Source organism: Besnoitia besnoiti, chromosome III (genome assembly GCF_002563875.1).
Source record: "Besnoitia besnoiti strain Bb-Ger1 chromosome III, whole genome shotgun sequence".
Lineage (NCBI taxonomy): Eukaryota > Apicomplexa > Conoidasida > Eucoccidiorida > Sarcocystidae > Besnoitia > Besnoitia besnoiti.
Genome location: NC_042358.1, coordinates 3925448 through 3943571, shown reverse-complemented (window position 1 = coordinate 3943571; position 18124 = coordinate 3925448). Strand labels below are relative to the sequence as shown.

Genomic DNA, 18124 nt, shown 5'->3' with positions numbered 1-18124 from the left:
CAGTGTCTCTCATGCTCGCTCCCTGTCGTGCGTCTGTCTCCGGTCGCGAGCAACCTTGCGGGTGACGTCTTTTCACGACCCGGCGAGATCTGTAGATGCAGGGCGACCCTCGAAGGTGGGAGAGTAGCACAGGACGCCCAAAATATGAAAGAAAAACGAATCAAGCGGTGTGGGGCTGCCTCGAGTGTTGGCTTGCCGTGTCTCGAGATCTTTCCCATTTTACCGTCCGTCTCTGCCTTCGCTGGCTACTCGGCTCCCGCCAGCTTTGCTAACAATTTTTCGTGTTTCCTTCCGTTTGTTCTCGGGAAATCGGATTTCCCCTCGCTTTTGCCTCACCTCTGGAAATCTTCTCACCCTTTTCTCTCGGTGTGTGCTCTCAAGAGAGGCTTCGTTGTCCCCGTTCGCGGGTTCCGCCCTCCACCTTCCGCATTTGCCCCAGTTTTCTGATTCCGATCTCCGGCGCCCTGCGGTGAAATTACTGCTTCTTCAGTCTCTTTTTCTTTCGCCGGCAAGCTCTCTCTTTTGTTTGATTCGGCTTCTTCCCATCTTCCGGCCTCTCCACGGCTTTTTTCTCGCCCGAGAGGAGACGGACTGCGAAACGCTGCAAGACGCGCAGAGGACATCACAGACAGCGACGGGAAAAGCTACAGTTGCAATGGAGCTTTGACTGCGCTGGGAGCTTCTTGCCTCTTAACACGGAGGATAATTGCAGCCTTGACGCGCGAAGGTAATTGGTTTGCAGCATACACCCTGTCTCACTGCCTCATCGACCGCCGAGGGCCCCACTCGCTCTCCTCTTATCCGTATTCCTACACATCAACGATATGCGTATCTATATATATGCATTATAGTTGTATATGTATATTTGTATAGCTGCGTAGTCTTTGAGTTGTATTTCTGCGTGCGCGTGCGGCCTTGTGGACAGTCAGATTCGCCCTGAGCCTCTTTTCGCCTCGCGGTTTCCGAGGGCATGCGGCGGATGAACATGGAAAGATTTTGACGGGCGCCGAGCCATCTGCAGAGATCGGAGGAAAAACGAGAACGTGAGACGGGCTCCAAAGCGGCCGGAGGGCGGTGCATGCGAGCGAGAGAGAAAACCTGGAATTTCGTTTGCGATGAGAAGCGCCGCCCGCCGACTTCTGCGGACTTCGGGTCGATGCCGGTGTAGGGAGACAAGCATCGCGGATGCGAGCGAGTGTGGATCTTAGAGCCAAGCAGATGACGAGGGAGAAGCATCCAAGATGAAGGGCAACGACGCGGAAGATGAGTGCGAGGGCGTGGACACGGACGCAGAGAGGAAACGCGACGACGGTCGCGACGCGTCCGCCGGAAGGATGCAGGAAGCAGATGTATCTGTCTCCGCTGCAGCCGAGAGGCGCGACGGCGACGGCCGAGAGAACTCTCCTCAGGGAAGTCAATCGTCTAGGTTTTCTTCCCACGACTCCCCGCGCGCGTCCTCTTCTCATCGGTCCTCTCTTGCGCGCTCGTCATCTGCCTCGCCTTCGCCTGCCTCTGCGTCTTCGCGGGCGTCGCCTGCGTCCTCCTTTCGTTCTTTTTCTCTTTTCTCGCCTCCTTCCTCGCCGCTCGCGCCGCTCTGCCGCAGTCTGCGGGCGCGAAATCGCAGCACGACGGCGCCGCCGGGCACCCTCGGTGTGCGGCGAGGCGACGCGGGCAGGCTGTCCTCTGAAGGTTTTGAGACCTCGAAAGATGCCGCTACCCTGAGAGCGCCCACTGAGCCTTCCAGCTCCTGCGGCGCGCCCTCGAGCCCACAGACAGCGGCGGTGTCGCCTCTTCAGGGGCGCGTGGACGGGTGCACGAACGGGCCGCTGGAGAGGAGCGAGTCTGAGAGAAAGGCGGAAGGGAGGGGGAGAGGCTTGAAGAGCTACTGGAACAAGCGACTCAGCCGGCGCTCTGCGACGGCCCCGGATCTCTCGAGGTCCGCCACCGGGGAGCTGCTTGGAGGGCGCAAGAAGCGCCACGAAGAGGACGCCAGCGAGCGGAAACGCATCGCCTTTTTCGAGTTTACGTCTGCGCGGCTGCTCTCGCGCTCGTTCGGAGCGGGAAGCAAAGGCGCCGCGCCCCGTGACAAGGAGAGCCTCGCGAAGTCACCCTTGCGGCCTCCCGCCGTAGAGGCGTCCGCCATGGCGTCTTGCGGCGGCTCGTCGCCGTCTTCGGCTCCTGTGTCCGCTGCGCCCCCGCCGGCTGCGGATGCCGCTTCTGTCTCTCCGTCCGCGCCGCCCGAGCCGCCTGCGTCTGAACAGTCAGCCGAGAGGCCAGCAGCCTGGGAAGCTGCGGGCGAGGCGAGCGTGCCGGCGGGGGACGCGTGTCCGCTCTCTGGGCTCCGTTTGCGCCCGCAGGTGCGCGAGAGTTTTGCCGAAGGAGGCCGCCTTCTTCAGGCGCTTTTGGCTCCTTTCGTGAAGCTTCCGGCGCCCGACTCGGCTTCTCTCTTCGGATCGGCGCTCTCCACGCCGCGGGACGCCTCCACGACGCCGCCTGTCTCGCCCCTATTCTCTCCGGCTCGCAGGCTGAAGCCCGTGCGCGGCTCCGCGTGTCCACCCGCTGCGGCGCCCTCCACATTCGCGCCGCCGCTAGCGCCGCCTTCGTCGTGCCTGGCGTCAGCCGCAACCTCACTCGCGCACGCAGAGCGCGCCGAGACGCAGTTGGCGAAGGACGACGACGCACGCGAGAACCGACCCGCCAGCGACCGCGAAGAGGCGCAACTCAGCCTCCACGAGGCGGCCGCGCCGGTGAAAACGAGCGACGGCTTCGAGCGCGGCGTCAACTTCTTCAGAGACGGGCGTTCGCGCTCCAAGCCTCTCGCCGACTCGTCACCGCCGGGGTCTTCGGCGGGGGGACACTCCAGGCGCGCGAAGGGCGACACGGAGAGCGAGCCCGGTGCGCTCCCGCAGGAGCTGGAGGGGAAAGGCGCGGAGAAGAACGAAAACAAACGCGGCGAGCCGTTCGCGCCCACGCAGGGACCCCGGCCGACAGCGCTTCAGCCGTCTGCTCAGTGGATGTTCGTTCGCACAGGTACGCCCAGTTGCGTTGATCACACTCGCTGTTTATTTGACTGGAAGGCCGCCCCGAGATAAATCCATACCGCCGAGTGTGTGTGAGTAACTCCGCTCTATGTCGTATTGCGGTGTGGGCGTATCGCGCCTTCGATCGACCTGCGAGCGCTAAAGAGGAAAACGCCGCCGCGATGCAGCGAAAGCAGACACCCTGACACATGCATCGCATGCCCCCTGAGTAGCCTTTCCTCTCCTTCTGCGGAAGGCGCGGAACGTCGCGCGAGGCAACGCGAGAGGTTGCTATCTCAACCGCGTACGGGCCTTCCCTTTGCAACGCGCCGCCGGCTGTTTTTTGGGTTGCACGCAGTGGAAACGCGTGACTGTGTCTTTCCCTGCTTTGACATTTAGAGCTCACGGGTGTGCCCCTGTCTTCATCCGCTTCCATTCACGCGCGTTCTGTGCGGAAAGGTGAAGGGATATGCACACGAGATTTCCAGGAGCAAAGATGAGCGCGGCTTGATTCAGGGCGTAGCTAAATCAATCACCCTGTGCGGTCTTTCGCCTTTTCTCCAGAAATGCTTGCGACCCACACACAGCCAATATCGCCATATCTCTCTTAATACGTCGATATTGTATGTTTGTATGTAGGGTATGTGTACGTATGTATGCATGAATTTCACAGTCTCTCTCTATAGATATATTAATTAGCAGGTCGTAATTGCGTGAGGGATGCAATGAAGGGTAAGAATCTTGATGAGCACGCGCGCGGCGTTTCGGATGTTTGTTTTTAGGTGGAGAGGTGCCCTCGCCTCGTTGTGCAAGCGCTGCGGCGGCATGGGGTGACGCGTTTTTCTTCTTCGGCGGCCTCGATGCGAACGGCCTTTGCCTGCCGCAGACCTTCAAGTTCTCGTTTCTGTCTCTCAGTGAGTCCCTCGAGGTCTCGCTTTCGCCGCCTCATCTCACGAACTCTGCATCCCCCTCTGTGCCTCGCCCTCGCTCACGCGACGCGGAAGTCTGGTGTTCATTCGGCATCGCTGATCCCGCTTCCTTGTGTTTTTTTCTCTTCTTTCCTAGCGGCGTGGTTGAGGGCAGCTTCTGAGTCCGGTGCACGGCACGCGTGCTTCATGTCGGGAGTCGTGCTGCCAAATTTCCTTTCTTTTCTCGCGGGTGCGCTGAGCGGATTTTTCGTTTCTTTTTACGTTTTCTCTTCGGGTACTTTTTCAGGGGCTCAGCGCCACGTCTGGCTGCTTTCATCCTCAGTTGGCGACGTGCTTGACATCCTCGATGAAGGGTTTCGAGATCTCTTGCGCGCGTGCGAGCTGCTGCAGCGAGAAGGCAACGACAAAGCCCAGAACTCGCACGAGTCAGCGAGAGGCACGCTCACCGATAAAGGGAGCGAGGACGCTAGGGTTCGAAGAGAGGAGACAGCAGCCGAGGAGACTTCGTGGAGCTATGAGAAGATCATTGCTGAAACCGAGCGCTTGAGGAGTGAATGGCAGAAAAGCGAGGTACGCCACGATACAGAACTCGGGGGGTTTTCTCTCCATGCATGCGCAAATGGTCATGACACTTCCTCACTTTGCAGTCGGCAGACAACACTGGCTGCCAACATCATTCCCAACTCGTAGTATACGCTCCACAAAAGATGGTAGTTTTTATACATTTTAGTAACTTTTTAACGCTGCCCAGTAGTTGGGCGCCAAGCACGCCCAGGCGCTCTGCCATATACCTTCTGGCGCTTTTCTATTGCTTCCTGCACATGTCCACATCTATCTAGGTTTATATGATTATTTCGTTTGTTTATATATGTATCTACAACCACAGCCAGCTACATAGAGCTTGGCTGTTGCGTAAGTAGTATCCGCAGACTGACCTGCAACCACGTGCACGCAGAAACCGCGCTAGCGAAAACGCAGGTGCTTAGCGTTATGCGGCACCTCCGCACGAGCGGACACGCACGCATCAGTTCCTCTTTTTCATGTGCCCTCCGTTTTCTGCGGGGCGTCGTCCGCGACTCTGATTGCCAGATGCTTCTGTCCACGTCGGCGCTCCCTGACACAAGCACAGATATATACAGTAATATATAGATATGTAGAAATATGTGCGTATGTCAAGGCCCTGGCGCCTTATTTTTTTGAGGGACCCGCGTCGCTTGCGTTGCTACGCTTTCCCAAGACCGTTTTCTCATCTGGGAGGCGTTCTGCGTGTGACCTCTGCGCGGTTCCGCAGACATTCGACTGCCTGCACCACTTCTGCGCGGAACTGCTCAATCCGCATCTGCACACGCGAGCGGGGATTTCCTCGGACGCGGAGTTCATTTCGATGTGCTTCTTGCGGCAAGAGGAGCTGCTGCGTTCGCCGCAACTCCTCAGCGTCCTCGAACAAGTCGAGGACCTGCAGGCCGCCTTCGTCGGCGTCTCCGGGGGCTCCACGCCTACCGACGTCACCCAGCAGGCCGGCGCAGAGTGCCGCCGAGCCCGAGAGGACGCTGCGCACCCCCAGGCCGCGAACGGCGAGAAGGCCGCTCGCGCCCACGACGGGAGAGACAGCGAAAAAGGGCTTGGAGGCGAGAACGAGGTGGAGAGCGGGGCCGGAAACGGCGCGGAAGATGCAGCGGTGCGGCGGCCCGGGGACCTCCAGCAGCCGCCCCTGGCGCCTTTCGCCCACGGCGACAGCCCCTGGAGTGCGAAGGCCTCGTCGCCACCGCCTGGGCCTTTCCCGGGCTCGCCCTCGCCCGCCGCCTGGAGGGGCGATGCGACGAGCCCGTCGGCCCGCGAGGCGGAAGCGAAGGAAGCGAACGGCGTGGGGCTCCACGCGCCGTTCTTCTTCGACGAATTCACCTCAATCAACGACTCTGAGAAGCCCGAGACGCCGGGAGCGACCTGCGCATCCGCCGCTGCGCGCGAGCGCGAGGAGCAGCTCGGCGGAATGCCTGACAGCGACGCGGACGCAGGCCCGATCCCGGCTCTCGCGAGCCAGACGAGGAAGCGAACCGCCAGGATCATTCGGTTTGGCGACCAAGTGCGAGTTCGAAAATACGGTAGGCTCCGCTTCTCGGCTGCGGGCCGGTGCGGCGGCCGGGGCCCCGTGGTGGGGACGCGCTCGGTCTCCTTTTTTCTGTGTTGCTTCCTTTTCGAGGCGGCCATAAAGGAAGGGGCCTGCAGGCGTCTGGCGTCGGCGTCGGCGAGTCGCGGGTTCTCCTGTTGTGTTCGTTGCGTCGCGGGAGGTAGCGAGGGGACTTTGAAGCTGTCTGTCGCGTCGCCAGGTGGAGCGGGCTGCGCTCTCTCGCTTTCACGTTTTCTCACGCGTCTGGCATACCTGCTTCGCAAGCGCGCAGCGCCCGAGGCGGGCACCTCCGGTCTCACTTTTCTCCACGCGTTGCTCGCACCTCATTCTTACTTTGTGTCATGACTCGTGCGTCCTCTGCCCCAACTGCGGAATTTTTTGTTTTTTCTCCTTTTTCCAGATAAGCCGGAGCCCGAACGGCGTCTCCTCAAGCAACGCCTGGCTCCGGGCTCCATCAGGTCCGAAGGCTCCGCGCCGCCTCCACAGGGGGTCGCTCTTCCTGGCCGCAGTGAGTTTCCACGCCTGCCTTGTCTGCGCTCCGCGGGCATTTTGCTTTCTCGCACTCTGTCTGCGCAGCCTGTCGCTTTGTTCTTTCTCCATTCCGTCGTCTTCCAGTGTCCCGCCAGTCCTGTAAAATGGCTGCCCTTTTGACGTGCGTTCTTCGTGTGGTTCTTGCCTGCGCCTCATGGTGTGTGCATGTTCTCTGTTGCTGCTTCAGGAGTTGGTTACTGGCAGGCGTTGCCTTCGCTGGAGGACCCCGCATCGTTCGCCTTGTCGCCGCGGGCTCGCTTCGGCGCGGCTTCGTGCGCCTTCCTCTCCTCCTTTTTCCTCTTTGGCGGCGCCTCCTTCGCGTCGGCTTCGCTGCCGTCCTCGACGTTCTCGCTCGCGTCGTCTTCTGCGCGGTCTTCGGAGACGCCACTTGCTTCGGCGCTGCGCTCGCTCCGCTCCTTCCAGCGGCCGCTGCTCGCTGGGCTCCCGCGCGAGCTCGCGCGGTCGCCTTCTTTGTCGCCGTCACCGTCGATTCGTGTTTCCTCTCGATCAGGGAGTCTGCTCTCGCGGTTCTCCTCGGCAAGCGCGACCGCGGTCGCGTCTCCGGACGTGCCCCTCCGCGACCGCGAGCCGCTCGCGCGGTCGTTCGACGAGGCTTTCGCCCTGCTGGGCGAAACGGGGGGACGCGTCGAGAACGAGGCGCAGGAGAGGGAGACGCGGGTGCTCGCGGTGGAGTATCTGAACGACTTGTGGATTTTCGACATGCAGGACGAAGTATGGAGGCCTGCGCATCCCGGCGTTCTCGCCCCCCCGTCCTGCCCGCCGCGGGCCCCGTCTCCATCGCTCTCATTTGTTGCTTCACCCGCGTCGTCTTCGTTGGTCACCTACGCGCCCCTGCGTGCTTCTTCAGCGGCCTCTTCGCACGCGCGTGTAGGATCCGCGTGTGGCCTGTTGCCGGCGTCGTGCTCGTCGTCCCTTCCTGCGCCGCTGGCTGGCCTCGAATCCGACTGCCACGGGGCAGCCGAAGAGACGCTGGGGCTCCACAGCGGAGACGGGGACAGCGGAGGCGGCGACAGCGCCGATGCCTGCGGCGGCTGCGAGGCAGCGGCCGCAGTCCCCTCCGACCCGATGCCTCACGTCGCCTGTCACACAGTCAGCCCTCTTGGTGCTGTCTCGCCTGCTGCGGAGCCCGTCTCGCCGGAAGGCGACGAGGGCCCCCCGCCAAGTGCCAGCGAGACGCGGACGCCTAAGGCGGAGAGAAGCGGAAAGCCGAGCGTGCCTTCCAAGCGGCGAGATTGCGTCCTCTGCCCCGTCAGCCTTCCGCAGAGCGGCACCGGCAAATCAAATCTAGGCCTGCTTCTCTACGGAGGAATCGGAGAAAACAATCAACTGTGCGTCGCGCAGGGATGGCTCAAAGCCCTCACTTTCTCGCAACGTTGAGACCAAAAAGAGTTACACAAACGCATATTATGCATCTGTTTGCATATCTACTTATCTATATGTATCTTTCTTTTTCTTCATATCTCGATCTAGATCTTGCTCTTCGTCTATACCTATGAATATATATATATATATACGTATGTATGCATGTACGTATGTAAGCATGTATGTATGTATGTATGTATGTATGTATGTATGTATGCGTGCATGTCTATGTGCTTTGAGACCGGTGGTACTTCGAGGCTAGGGTCCCCACGTCTTTCCTGCTCGCTGCGCCGTCGCGGTCTCTCACTGTTGCTCTCTGCTGGATACGTTTTTTTCTGCAGGTTGAAGGACGTCTGGCTGTTTGATCTGCAGGCGCGGCGGTGGAGCGCCGTGTCTCCGTCTTGGATGACGCCGCCGCAGTTCTGGTTTGTCGCCTCTGCGTCGGTCGCTCCTCCGGGGCACGCCTACCACACAGCATGCGTCTCGGGACTCACTGAGGCAGCCTCTCAAGAAGTTTTTCGTCTGTCCCCCCCGGCAGGCCACCGTGCATGCGCGTGCCGCGCGCCGGCGAGCGCAGCAGACTGGCGCCCAGACTCGCAAGCGCGTCCGCCGCGTTCTCCCGCTGCAGACGCGCCGCCGACGCGTGAGAGGGACGCGAGCGCCCCAGACGCACGCGCGGCCGCAGAGGCTGAACGAACCGCAGACAGAGGACAGACGCACACTCAGGGCGGCGACCGCGGCGCTGAAGAGCAGCAGAAAAGAGAGGTACACGACGAGTCCGCGGCGGAGAGAGGAGAGGGAGATGAGCGCGAAGAAGAGGGCGACTCGCGAGCGGAGCTTCTGCATGAGAGCTCCGCGGGAGACGCACGTCAAGAAGGAGGGGAGGGCAGCGAGGCGCGGGCAGCGAGGGAGACCGGCAATCGTCTCGCGTGGCTGGACTGCTTAGCCGATCCGCGCGGCGCCGCGCTGGCAGCTCAAAAGTCCGCGGCTATCACTGCGGCGACAGTCTCTGTTTCACGGCGCTCGCCGTTTCGTTCTGCGTCGGCGCGCTCTTCTTCTCTTCCGTTTCCGTGTTCGTGGAAGCACGCGCACCGCGCGGCAACTGACGCCCCTGCGGCATCGTCGTCGCTCCGCGGCGCCGAGAACGAGGCCGTGGGGCCTAGCCAGTCGCCCGCCGAGAAGCACGATGCAGTGAGCGCCGAAGAGAAGGCGCAACCACATGAGGGACCCCAGGCGCCGCGTTGCGGCGTTCCGCCGTCGTTCTCGTCTCCCGAGAACGCCCCTCGGCCGCTGTGTACTTGCCTCGCGTCGATGTCTGAGAAGCAGAAAGGCAGCCTCGCAGAGGCCGTCGAGGCTGCCGAGCGCAGTCTCGCCCGCGTAGTCTTGATTTTCGGTGGACTGGTGGGATGTGCCGCCGGTGGAGGGCCCTCGTCCGCGGCTGCCAAGGAGAAAAAAGACGAGCGTCTCTCTGAGAGCGAAAAACAGCCCTCTGGCGCGCTGAGAGCGGGCTTCCCCGCGGGCGCCTCGGCCGCCGCCGGGAAGACCTGGAGCTGGGGCCGTGCGTCCCTCGGCAGGCAGAAGGAGAGACGGAGAGAGAAGAAAGAGAGGCGTGAAAAAGACTTCGAAGAGGACGAACTCTGCCTCCTGGGCGAGCGCACCCCAGAGGCGGCGGGAGGCCTCGAAAGCCGAGACCGCGAGGCCGCGGCGCCCTCGTCGCCTGCCAAAGAGGCGCCGAAGCGCTTTCCAGTCGGAGAAGGCGACGCGAGAAAAGAGACCTCAGGCGATGGACGCGTTCCCATAGCGTCTGCATCTCTCCCTTCAGAAAGCGCGAGTTTCTCCGGCTTTGCAGGAAGCTCAGCGGCGTCTGGGCCTCTGAGCCCTGTCGGGGGCCCTCCCGGCGCCTTGGGCTCGCCGTCCTCTTTGGTGTCTTCTTCCTCGCGGTGGTCGAAGCTGACGACTTGGCAGCGGCTGTGGCTGGACCCCCGGGAGGCAGCCACTCCGGCAGAGATCTCCAATGCGCTCTTTGAGTACTACGTCGACAGCAACGTCTGGGTGAAGTGCGAGGCCTCCGGAGACAAACCGTCGCCACGCATTCGGTGAGTAACTAGACAAACGCATGAGAATAAGGACTGAGCGGAGGGCGTTTTAGGCCTGAGTGCAGGCCCTAGACGCATGCTTTGCCGAGATGCGAGCTCTCGTTGCCTGGGGGCGAGAGAGGCCTCCTGAGCCGGCGAAGTGGCTTCCACGTGCGTCCGTATCCCTTCAGAGAGAATGTCTGCTGCGAGAGAGAGAGAGAGAGTCAGGCCTCTAGAGTGTGCGTATAGCGAATCAGTGAAAGGGGGATCCTCCGCTTGTGTCACAAAAGCGGCGCGGTATTTCTCGCTTTCCGCAGTTGAAACGCATTCTCAGGTGTAGATGCATTTAGACAGGCGCGCGCGGAATACTAGCACATTTTGGTGCGGCTGTGCGGGCGTCTCTCTGAGAATCGAACCGCACGGGAGAGGGTACCAGCGGCTGATTTCCGCGGTGCGAGGACTGGCTGTTTTGCGTTTCGCAGACATTCGGCGGCCGTCGTGGGTGCGTACATGCTAGTCTACGGCGGCCGAGGCGCGGACGGAGCTCTGTGCTGCATGTGTAAGTCGAGGTGATCTCATGAGAAAAACGTTAAAACTGACAAAAAGTGAGATCAAGCCGGGCTTCGAACCGGGGGTGTGGAGGGCAGACGAAAGAAAGCAAAAAATGCACGAGCGAGAAACTCGACGCACAGGAAGGAGGGGAAGGGCATCGAAGGACGCGCGACGAGCCGCACAGCGATTGAGATCTGATCTTGGAGATACCCCCCGCACGCAAGTGAAGCTCTAGGACAGGCCTGAGCAAAGGAAAGGTTCAGGGACAGGGCGAGGAACGGCAGGAGAGCGAAGGGTAGATGACGCTCCACGAGTGATGGCAGGAAGTGAATTGTAGCGGGGTCGCACGACAGGACTGCAAAGCAACAGGCAACGCGAGGCAGCTAGACCGTAATCTGTTGGCCTTTTTTCCACCCCAGCGCTTTACTGCCTCTCCCTCTAGCTTGTAGCTTCTGGGCCTTTCACGCTCTTCGAGTTTTTTTGTTTCCTCAGCGACGCTGTATCGACTGCACATTCCCACGAAGACGTGGGTCAGCATCTCGCTCGGCGGCGTCCGCGTGCCACGCACGGAGCTCGCGGCCGGCCTCGTCTTAAACGTAAGCCGCAAAACAGCAAACATTTTCACTTGCCGCTCCATCTCCTAGCGTTCTCTTGTCCCCCGCAGCACATATATATATATATATATATATATTGATATATCTGTTTACACTGCGCGCGGTTCTGTTCATTTATATCTATACTCATATATCTATATACGTTTATCTATAGATTTATATCTATATTATATATAGAAAATTATATCGATAGTTGTCGGAACGCTTTTGCATGGACGGGTCTTTAAATGCGTGCCGTTTTCCGGTGCATCTCGCGTCACGGATGGTTTGCCCTTTTTTGCTTTTTAGAACTGCCTCTACGCGTTCGGTGGTCACGACAGCCAGGATCGCGTGACGAATCTGATGGTCGCGGCGCAGGTCGGCGCGAACCTCGCGGCGCGCCCGAAACAGGGCGCTCGGAAGCCGCGGCCCAAGCTGCGAGAGAAGAAAGACCGCGAGGTGAAAACTGCGGATATGGGTATCCCCTCCGGCTTTCTGCCAGGATTCTTCTCGCGGTGACGCCCTGCAAGAAACGTTGAAGCATCAACGTCAGAGCGCGCACAGACGCTCAGGTTGAACTCCCTGGACGCTTCGCCGAATCGCGACTCTGCATCGCGTGCGCGAAAAACCAGACACACGCGAGGCTGCGTCCGCAGGACTGCGTCCGCAGAGGCTGCGTCTCCGGCTCGCCGGCGCGTCTCTCCCGAGCGTGGAGCTTCTGTTTGGCGCAGCCGCGAACGCGCGGCCACACTCCAAACAGCAGACGATCTACGGCGTGCCTCGCGTTATGCGCATCTGCTGCAAGCGTGTGCTCCACTGGGGTCAACACGTGCGCAGCCCCTACCCCTTCCGGCCCCCCCCCCCCTCCCCCTCCCCCCACGCCGTCGGATATGACCGCATGCAGAGGCCTATATTTGTGCACGGTCTCTACATAAGGATGTGCGGAGCCGACGGCGGGCCATTTGCTTCTGAATTGTCTTTTGAATGTGCTTGCGGTGCTAGTAGGCCCCAGGCCGCGCTTGTCGTTTCAATGCTTCACGGCCGCCTACGCAAGCCTTGCGCGGGTCGCCTGCGGAGGAGGCTCACGTGCTGCCCAAAGGAACAACGCTCATCCGAGGACAGCGGTTTTCGGGGCTCAAGCTCGCGCGCTCTGCGGGCAGAGTCAAGCGCTTTCGCGATGGACTTCTTGCTTCCCACTCCCCCTTTTTCAATCTCCACAGCAGCGGCACCGCGAGGGTTCGACTGCGAGACAGTCTCCAGGATCCGCTAGAGAGTTTAGAGAGCTCACCCAGGGCTCCGGCCTCCGCTTCGGAAACTTAAAAGGAAGAATCCAGAGAACGTCTCGAAGGCGAAACTGGACTTCCGAGTGGCGCCCAAACCCGACAAAAGTGAACAGCGCGAAAAAAGCGAATTGTGGCTCGGGCTGTCTGCGCTCTATGAACGTACGCGAAGGGGTGGCAGACAGAAAAAACACGCATAGACATACATAGATACATATATTATCGTAGCCGGGCGAATCTCCACTAGCCCATCTGGCGCGAAGTTCACTGTGACGCGACAGAAGCGCAGTGCACGCCGATAAGCACTTATACCCGCATATGTATACATACATGTAAAGATATATACACATATATCCAATTATAGGCAGTGACATATATATATATATATATTTATGCACGTCTGCAAAGCTGCAATCGATATCGGCGATTGTCTGCGTGTGGCAATGGAGAACGCACGCAGAGGCGCCCCTGCACTTCCGTGCTCTGCCGCCGTTGTTTTAGCTTCTTTCCTCCTTGAGATTTAGGGCTGCGCGACGCTCTCTCGCCGTGGGTCTTCAAGTGTACGTACAGCGCTGTCTTCCGGTTAAGGGTTTCTCGTCCCCCAGGGGCGGGGCATGGACCGCACACGCCGCTCTTTGCAGAAGCCAGCGCCGTTCCTAGCGCAGCGGGCGAGGTAGCGCAGGAAACAAATGCTCCATCAGGCACCCAACGCGATTTATATCCTACATCGACACGCGAGGAAGCGCTAGCTCTGAATGGAGTTCGCGAGACGCAGACAATACGCGAGCGCCAGCGCCTTAAATTCCTCTCGATCGAATCGCACTGCGTAGTCAAGAAAGCCTTCTCATCAGCAGCCCTCGCGCTTGACGCACGAAGCTGACCCAGAGGAACCCCCTCCCTTGCTGTTCTGGCGCTCTCGCTGGATTCCCACGAGGCGCGCGTGACGCGTGGAGACCGACTTCGCCTTTCACAATGTCAGCGATGTCGCAGCCTTGTGTGCTAGAAGTTCGCATGGATGTCCAGCTTCTCGCCTGCGAGGGTCATGAGGCCTGCGAAGGGGTCATCGGGCACGTCTTGCCGCCGCGAAGTGTCGTCTTCTCTCGGCGGCTCCGCGCGAAGGCGCGAGGGAGGCTGCAGGCCCCCGGGGAACACGAAGGTCTGCGTCTCCGCTTGTTGCCGCTTCTCACGTCTCCCCTCGCTAGTCGCCGAGTCCAGCTGACTCGCGAGCGCCGCCTGCGCCGAAGACGAAAAAAGCCTCGCCTCTTCTTCCCGTCTCTCGCCGGCCGGCTCGCCCCGCCTGAGGCCCTCCGCCTGACCCTCATGTCGGTCGCCGCTGCTGCCGTCTTCGCGGTCTGCCAGGACTCTCGCCGTATCGCCCCGAAAGGCTTCTTCCCAGATGAGCAGCAGCGGATCGGCTCGCGCGGTCGGTTTGCTGCCGGCGCTGTCCGCCTGCGAGTCCTTTGCTCCTTGCCTACGCCCCTCGACGCCCCGCCGCGCAGCATTCGACGCCCCTTCGGGCTGCGGCGTGCTCGCTGCGCCCCCCGGGTCCGCGCCGCTCGTGGGCGACGCCGCGCCTTTGTTTTGGGCGAGGCGTTCATCCGTCTCGCGCCCCGGGTCTGGCGAGACGGCCGCGCAGACTTCTCCAAGGCGCGCCGGCAGCTCGCGCCGTGGCGGGAGACTCCCTGCGAAAGCCGAGGCGGAGGGCGACGAGGAGCAGGAGGCCGCCGTCTGCGCGAGCGGCGAGCTCGGGAACCGAGGGGGCGCGCACGCGCCGCTGTCGTCTCCGTTTTCGCCCAGCAGAAGAAGCGAGGCTGCGGCGCTCCGCGACGCTGCCGCGGGCGGCTGAGGCGATGGCGGTGCCGCGCGGGCCTGCGCGACGGCAGCGCGAGCGGGGAAGAGCGGGTCTGTGGCGCTGTGGATGTCAAAGCACGCGAAGGGGCCGTTGGGCGCCTCGCTCGATTCGCAGAGCGTCGCGGCATCGGCAGGTTCTGACCGCGAAGGCGGCGCGGCAAACGGCGGGAGCAACGCCGGCGCCAGCGAAGGAGAAACCGCCGCCGGAGCGGACGCCGACGCCCGAGGGGCTGGGGCGAGCGAGGGCTCCACCAGAGGACTGCCGAGGCCTTTCGGCGCGCTGGACACTGCGCCTGAAGCTGCAGAGCACGGCGCAGAAAAGAGCGAGGCCGACGGGCTCGAAGCAGCGGCGAGCGGGGAGGCAGAGGCGAAGGGAGACGAGGACGCGCGCAAAGAAGCAGCAGGCTGCGCCGCCGCTGGCGTGAGCAGCCCCAGAGGCCCGCATGCACGCCTGCCGCTGGGAGGTGCGCCTTCCACCTCGCCTGTGCCCATAAGAGAAGAAAATGGAGACGAAACGAGCCCAGAAGAGGAGCCCCCTGTAGCGGCCGGGGAAGGCGAAGAAGACGCTCGAGGTGCGGGCAGGCCCGCAGACTTGGCGTCCTTCGCCTGAGCAGGAGGCGGGACGGGATCAAAGAGCGCAGGCGGCAGCGACCCAAGCGAGGGCATCAAAGTCTCCGCTCCGCCGAAAACAGACGAAACAGCCGCGGCGTCGTCGAGAGGAAGCGAGAGAGAGTCGCGCGCTGGCGGAGCCTCCGTCGCCCCAAACAGATCTGAACGCCAGGCAGGAGACCGTCAGCGACACTTACATGCACAGCACAGTTTACTTTCATACACACAGAAATCTTGAGCGAAAGGACAGAGAGCGAAACGCAGGCAGAATCGTTTGGACATATACGCAAGAAAACACATATATATACGTATATACATATATATACATACGTATATGTACGAATATTGCATATATGCAGACGAAGAGCTTCCGTTCTACCAGAAGGGGGAAACCCTGCCACGCGCATTACACGCTATGCGCGGAATCATATACATATATATATATATATATATATATACATACATACATACATACATACATACATACATACATACATACATACATACAAAATATATATGTCCGTCAGCCTGGATCTCCGCAGCGGTACCACAGATCGATGTGTTGAAGCTCGCAGTTTACCAAATAGATCGACTTCTTCACTTTTCTGCGATTCGAGCGCCGCGTCGCACCCCCTTGCGCCTCCTGTCTCCGTTCCTTCGCGTGTCGCTTCTTTGGGGCGGCCTTCCTCGCCATCTCGCGTCTCCGCTGCGGGCCTGCTGTCGCTGCACGCCCTCCGCGCGCCCGGTGCAACGTCCACGTGCGCCGCAGAGCTTCCGTCTTTTCCTCTCTGGACGCGCTCTCGGGACAGCCTGCTAGCCCTCTCGCCAGACGTGACCGCGCCCGAACAGGACAGCGACGTGGGCGGCGAGGTGACGGCGTGACCAGGAGGCGTGCGCGCGGGCCTGGCGCCTGCGCCGGTCTCGGAAGAGGCGCCTGATGCGCCCGAAGCGTGCGGCTGCGGAGGAGGGGCGGGCGCCGCCGGCGGGGCGTGGCACGCGTCAGCCGAGTAGCAAGAGGCAGCGGAGGCGTATGCCGACGTTCGCGCTGAAAACAGCGCGCAGCAGAAGACAGGCACCGAGCTGGAGCGTCGCGGAAAGATACACATACATATAGACAGACAAATACATATATGGATCGATAGATACATGGACAGATATAGATCGAAAGATAGACAGACAAATACAGCTTGATAGATAGATAGGTAGACAGATATAGAACGATAGAGAGATAGATAGACAAATATAAATATAGCTAGATACATATAATTTTGATTACCGTGGACGGCTACGGGAGTATGGATATCAAAGCATCATTCAAGCCCTCGTGGCCCTCGGCAAGGCTGCGCGTGGCCGCGGCTTTCTCCTCGACTGTCTTGCTTTTTCTTACCTCGGCGTTCCTGAGCCGCTAGGTTAGGGTTCCTCTGCACGCGGTTTCGGTGCGTGAAGTAGGAGAAAGGCAGGCCGTTTATCGTCAGGTGAAAGTGACCATCTCCAGGCTCGAAAACGACTGAAAGCAGGTGCTCCTGCAGAGGCCAGCTGTAAAGGAACTTGTGCGCGCGCATGCTGAAAACGAAACAAAAGTTGAAGCCGCGGACGCGCGTCACTGTCGCAACAGATGGCGGTCGCGTGCCGAAGACAGATCTGCCCGGTGACAGTCGCCGCCGAGAGGAATGCGGGCAACCGCAGTCGGGGCGGCAGCAGACAGAGGCGCCGGGAGCTCATTTGCGCTCGCTGACATGCAGATTCCATCGGACGCGACGTGTGCGGCAGAGAGCGGAACAGATGCGCGGGACGCAAGACACTCTCTGACTCCCACATACACAACAACGCTACAACTGAGTCGTCTACATATCCCCACAAGAAAGCGTGTAGAAAAGACAGGCAGAGAGACGCACGAACGGACACAGATGCACACGTGTACGTAGACACGAATGCGCAGATGCACTTACACGTGTTGTTCGTAGATGACCCGGCCGTCGAGAATGAGGCGTTTCTTGCCTGAGATCTTCGAGTGGAAGAACTCGACTTTGTGTCGCGTTCCCTTTATCGTTAGCAGCTGAAAGATCAGACACGGCGTTCTCAAGAGGCACACAGAGGGTCATGGGAGCAGAAAAAGACGAAGGTAGTAGATGCCCTGCTGTAACATATACTTGAACACCAGGATATATATAAATAGATATATAGATAGCTGTACCTACATATATATAGCCAGTGGGGCAGAACTCCTGTAAGTGGTATGGACTTATCCTGCAAGGTTTTAGTAACAACGTCTAAATAGATCAGCAAATGCAGTACGCCACTCGTCCGCGGTGGGACGGTCCCTTACCCACGTGTATTTGACTTTGGATCCCTCGATTGTTTGACCGATTAAGTCGACGCCTGCGTAGAGAGCCTCGACGTCGTCGTCGCTCCTCAGCCTCCCTGCAGCGAGAGCGACTCGGCCGGGGTCCTGTTCTGTTCGGTGCGCGTGATGATGCGCTGCGGAAGATGCGAAAGGCGTCGAGGAGGAAGAAGCCACGGCGGTGGCAGACCGCCTGTGCAGCCCGTCTGCGTCGCCTCTGTGGCGAGCAGAAGGCTCCGCGTTCAAAGCTGTGCCGCTGCGGCGCACAGGCCCCCCTCTTCCCTCCATGGCGACGGGCCGGAAGGCCAAAAGCGAACAAGGAGACAAGAAAGTCAGATGAGGCCGCGGAGACTGAAAACAGGACCAGGTGTAGAAGAAAACAAGAGAAAGGGCCTCCTGGGGGCATGCTCAGCGCTCTTTAGAAAAGCGGAGTAGAATCACGGCTTCACGCCGAAGGCGAAGAGGCGCGGCGCGGCACACATGCGTCATCAGTCACTCCGGAACTTGAAGACAGAATCGGGAGGCGCAAGACAAGAGAAACAGTGTTTTCGGCGATCTCCCAGGAAAACTCGACCGTGAGGAAGCTTCGCCAAAAGGAACGAAAAAAGGCGGACGAGCACATGCAGGACCGGCAGGCCACCCGAGGTGAATGACGCCGAACGCAAAAAGAAGGGGCCCTGACGCGAGAGGAACGACACCCCTGTGGCATCTAAGTTGTGATGCGGAAGGCATGGATGGCAAACTTGCCTCTTTTAGTTTTTGTCCGTCATTTCAACGTCTGCCACCCACATGTGCTTTCAGATTCGTCTAGCGTCCACACATCGCAGTGAAC

General features: G+C 60.3%; 2 protein-coding genes across 2 annotated transcripts; one reads left to right on the top strand and one right to left on the bottom strand.

The window, feature by feature from the left end:
• Window positions 1–1241: 1241 nt before the first annotated feature.
• On the top strand, window positions 1242–12531 carry BESB_048240 (uncharacterized protein; the record flags this gene model as incomplete). The annotated part of the gene is made up of 11 exons (XM_029363275.1): window positions 1242–3030; window positions 3803–3934; window positions 4236–4519; window positions 5241–6051; window positions 6478–6585; window positions 6796–7957; window positions 8333–10087; window positions 10549–10625; window positions 11111–11214; window positions 11521–11670; window positions 12217–12531. The coding sequence occupies 11 exons, from the start codon at window positions 1242–1244 to the stop codon at window positions 12529–12531; spliced, it is 6687 nt and encodes a 2228-aa protein (XP_029220641.1).
• Window positions 12532–13490: 959 nt separating this feature from the next.
• On the bottom strand, window positions 13491–17580 carry BESB_048230 (uncharacterized protein; the record flags this gene model as incomplete). Its single annotated transcript, XM_029363274.1, has 5 exons — window positions 13491–15112; window positions 15532–15996; window positions 16339–16514; window positions 16901–17007; window positions 17278–17580. The coding sequence occupies 5 exons, from the start codon at window positions 17578–17580 to the stop codon at window positions 13491–13493; spliced, it is 2673 nt and encodes an 890-aa protein (XP_029220640.1).
• Window positions 17581–18124: the final 544 nt, after the last annotated feature.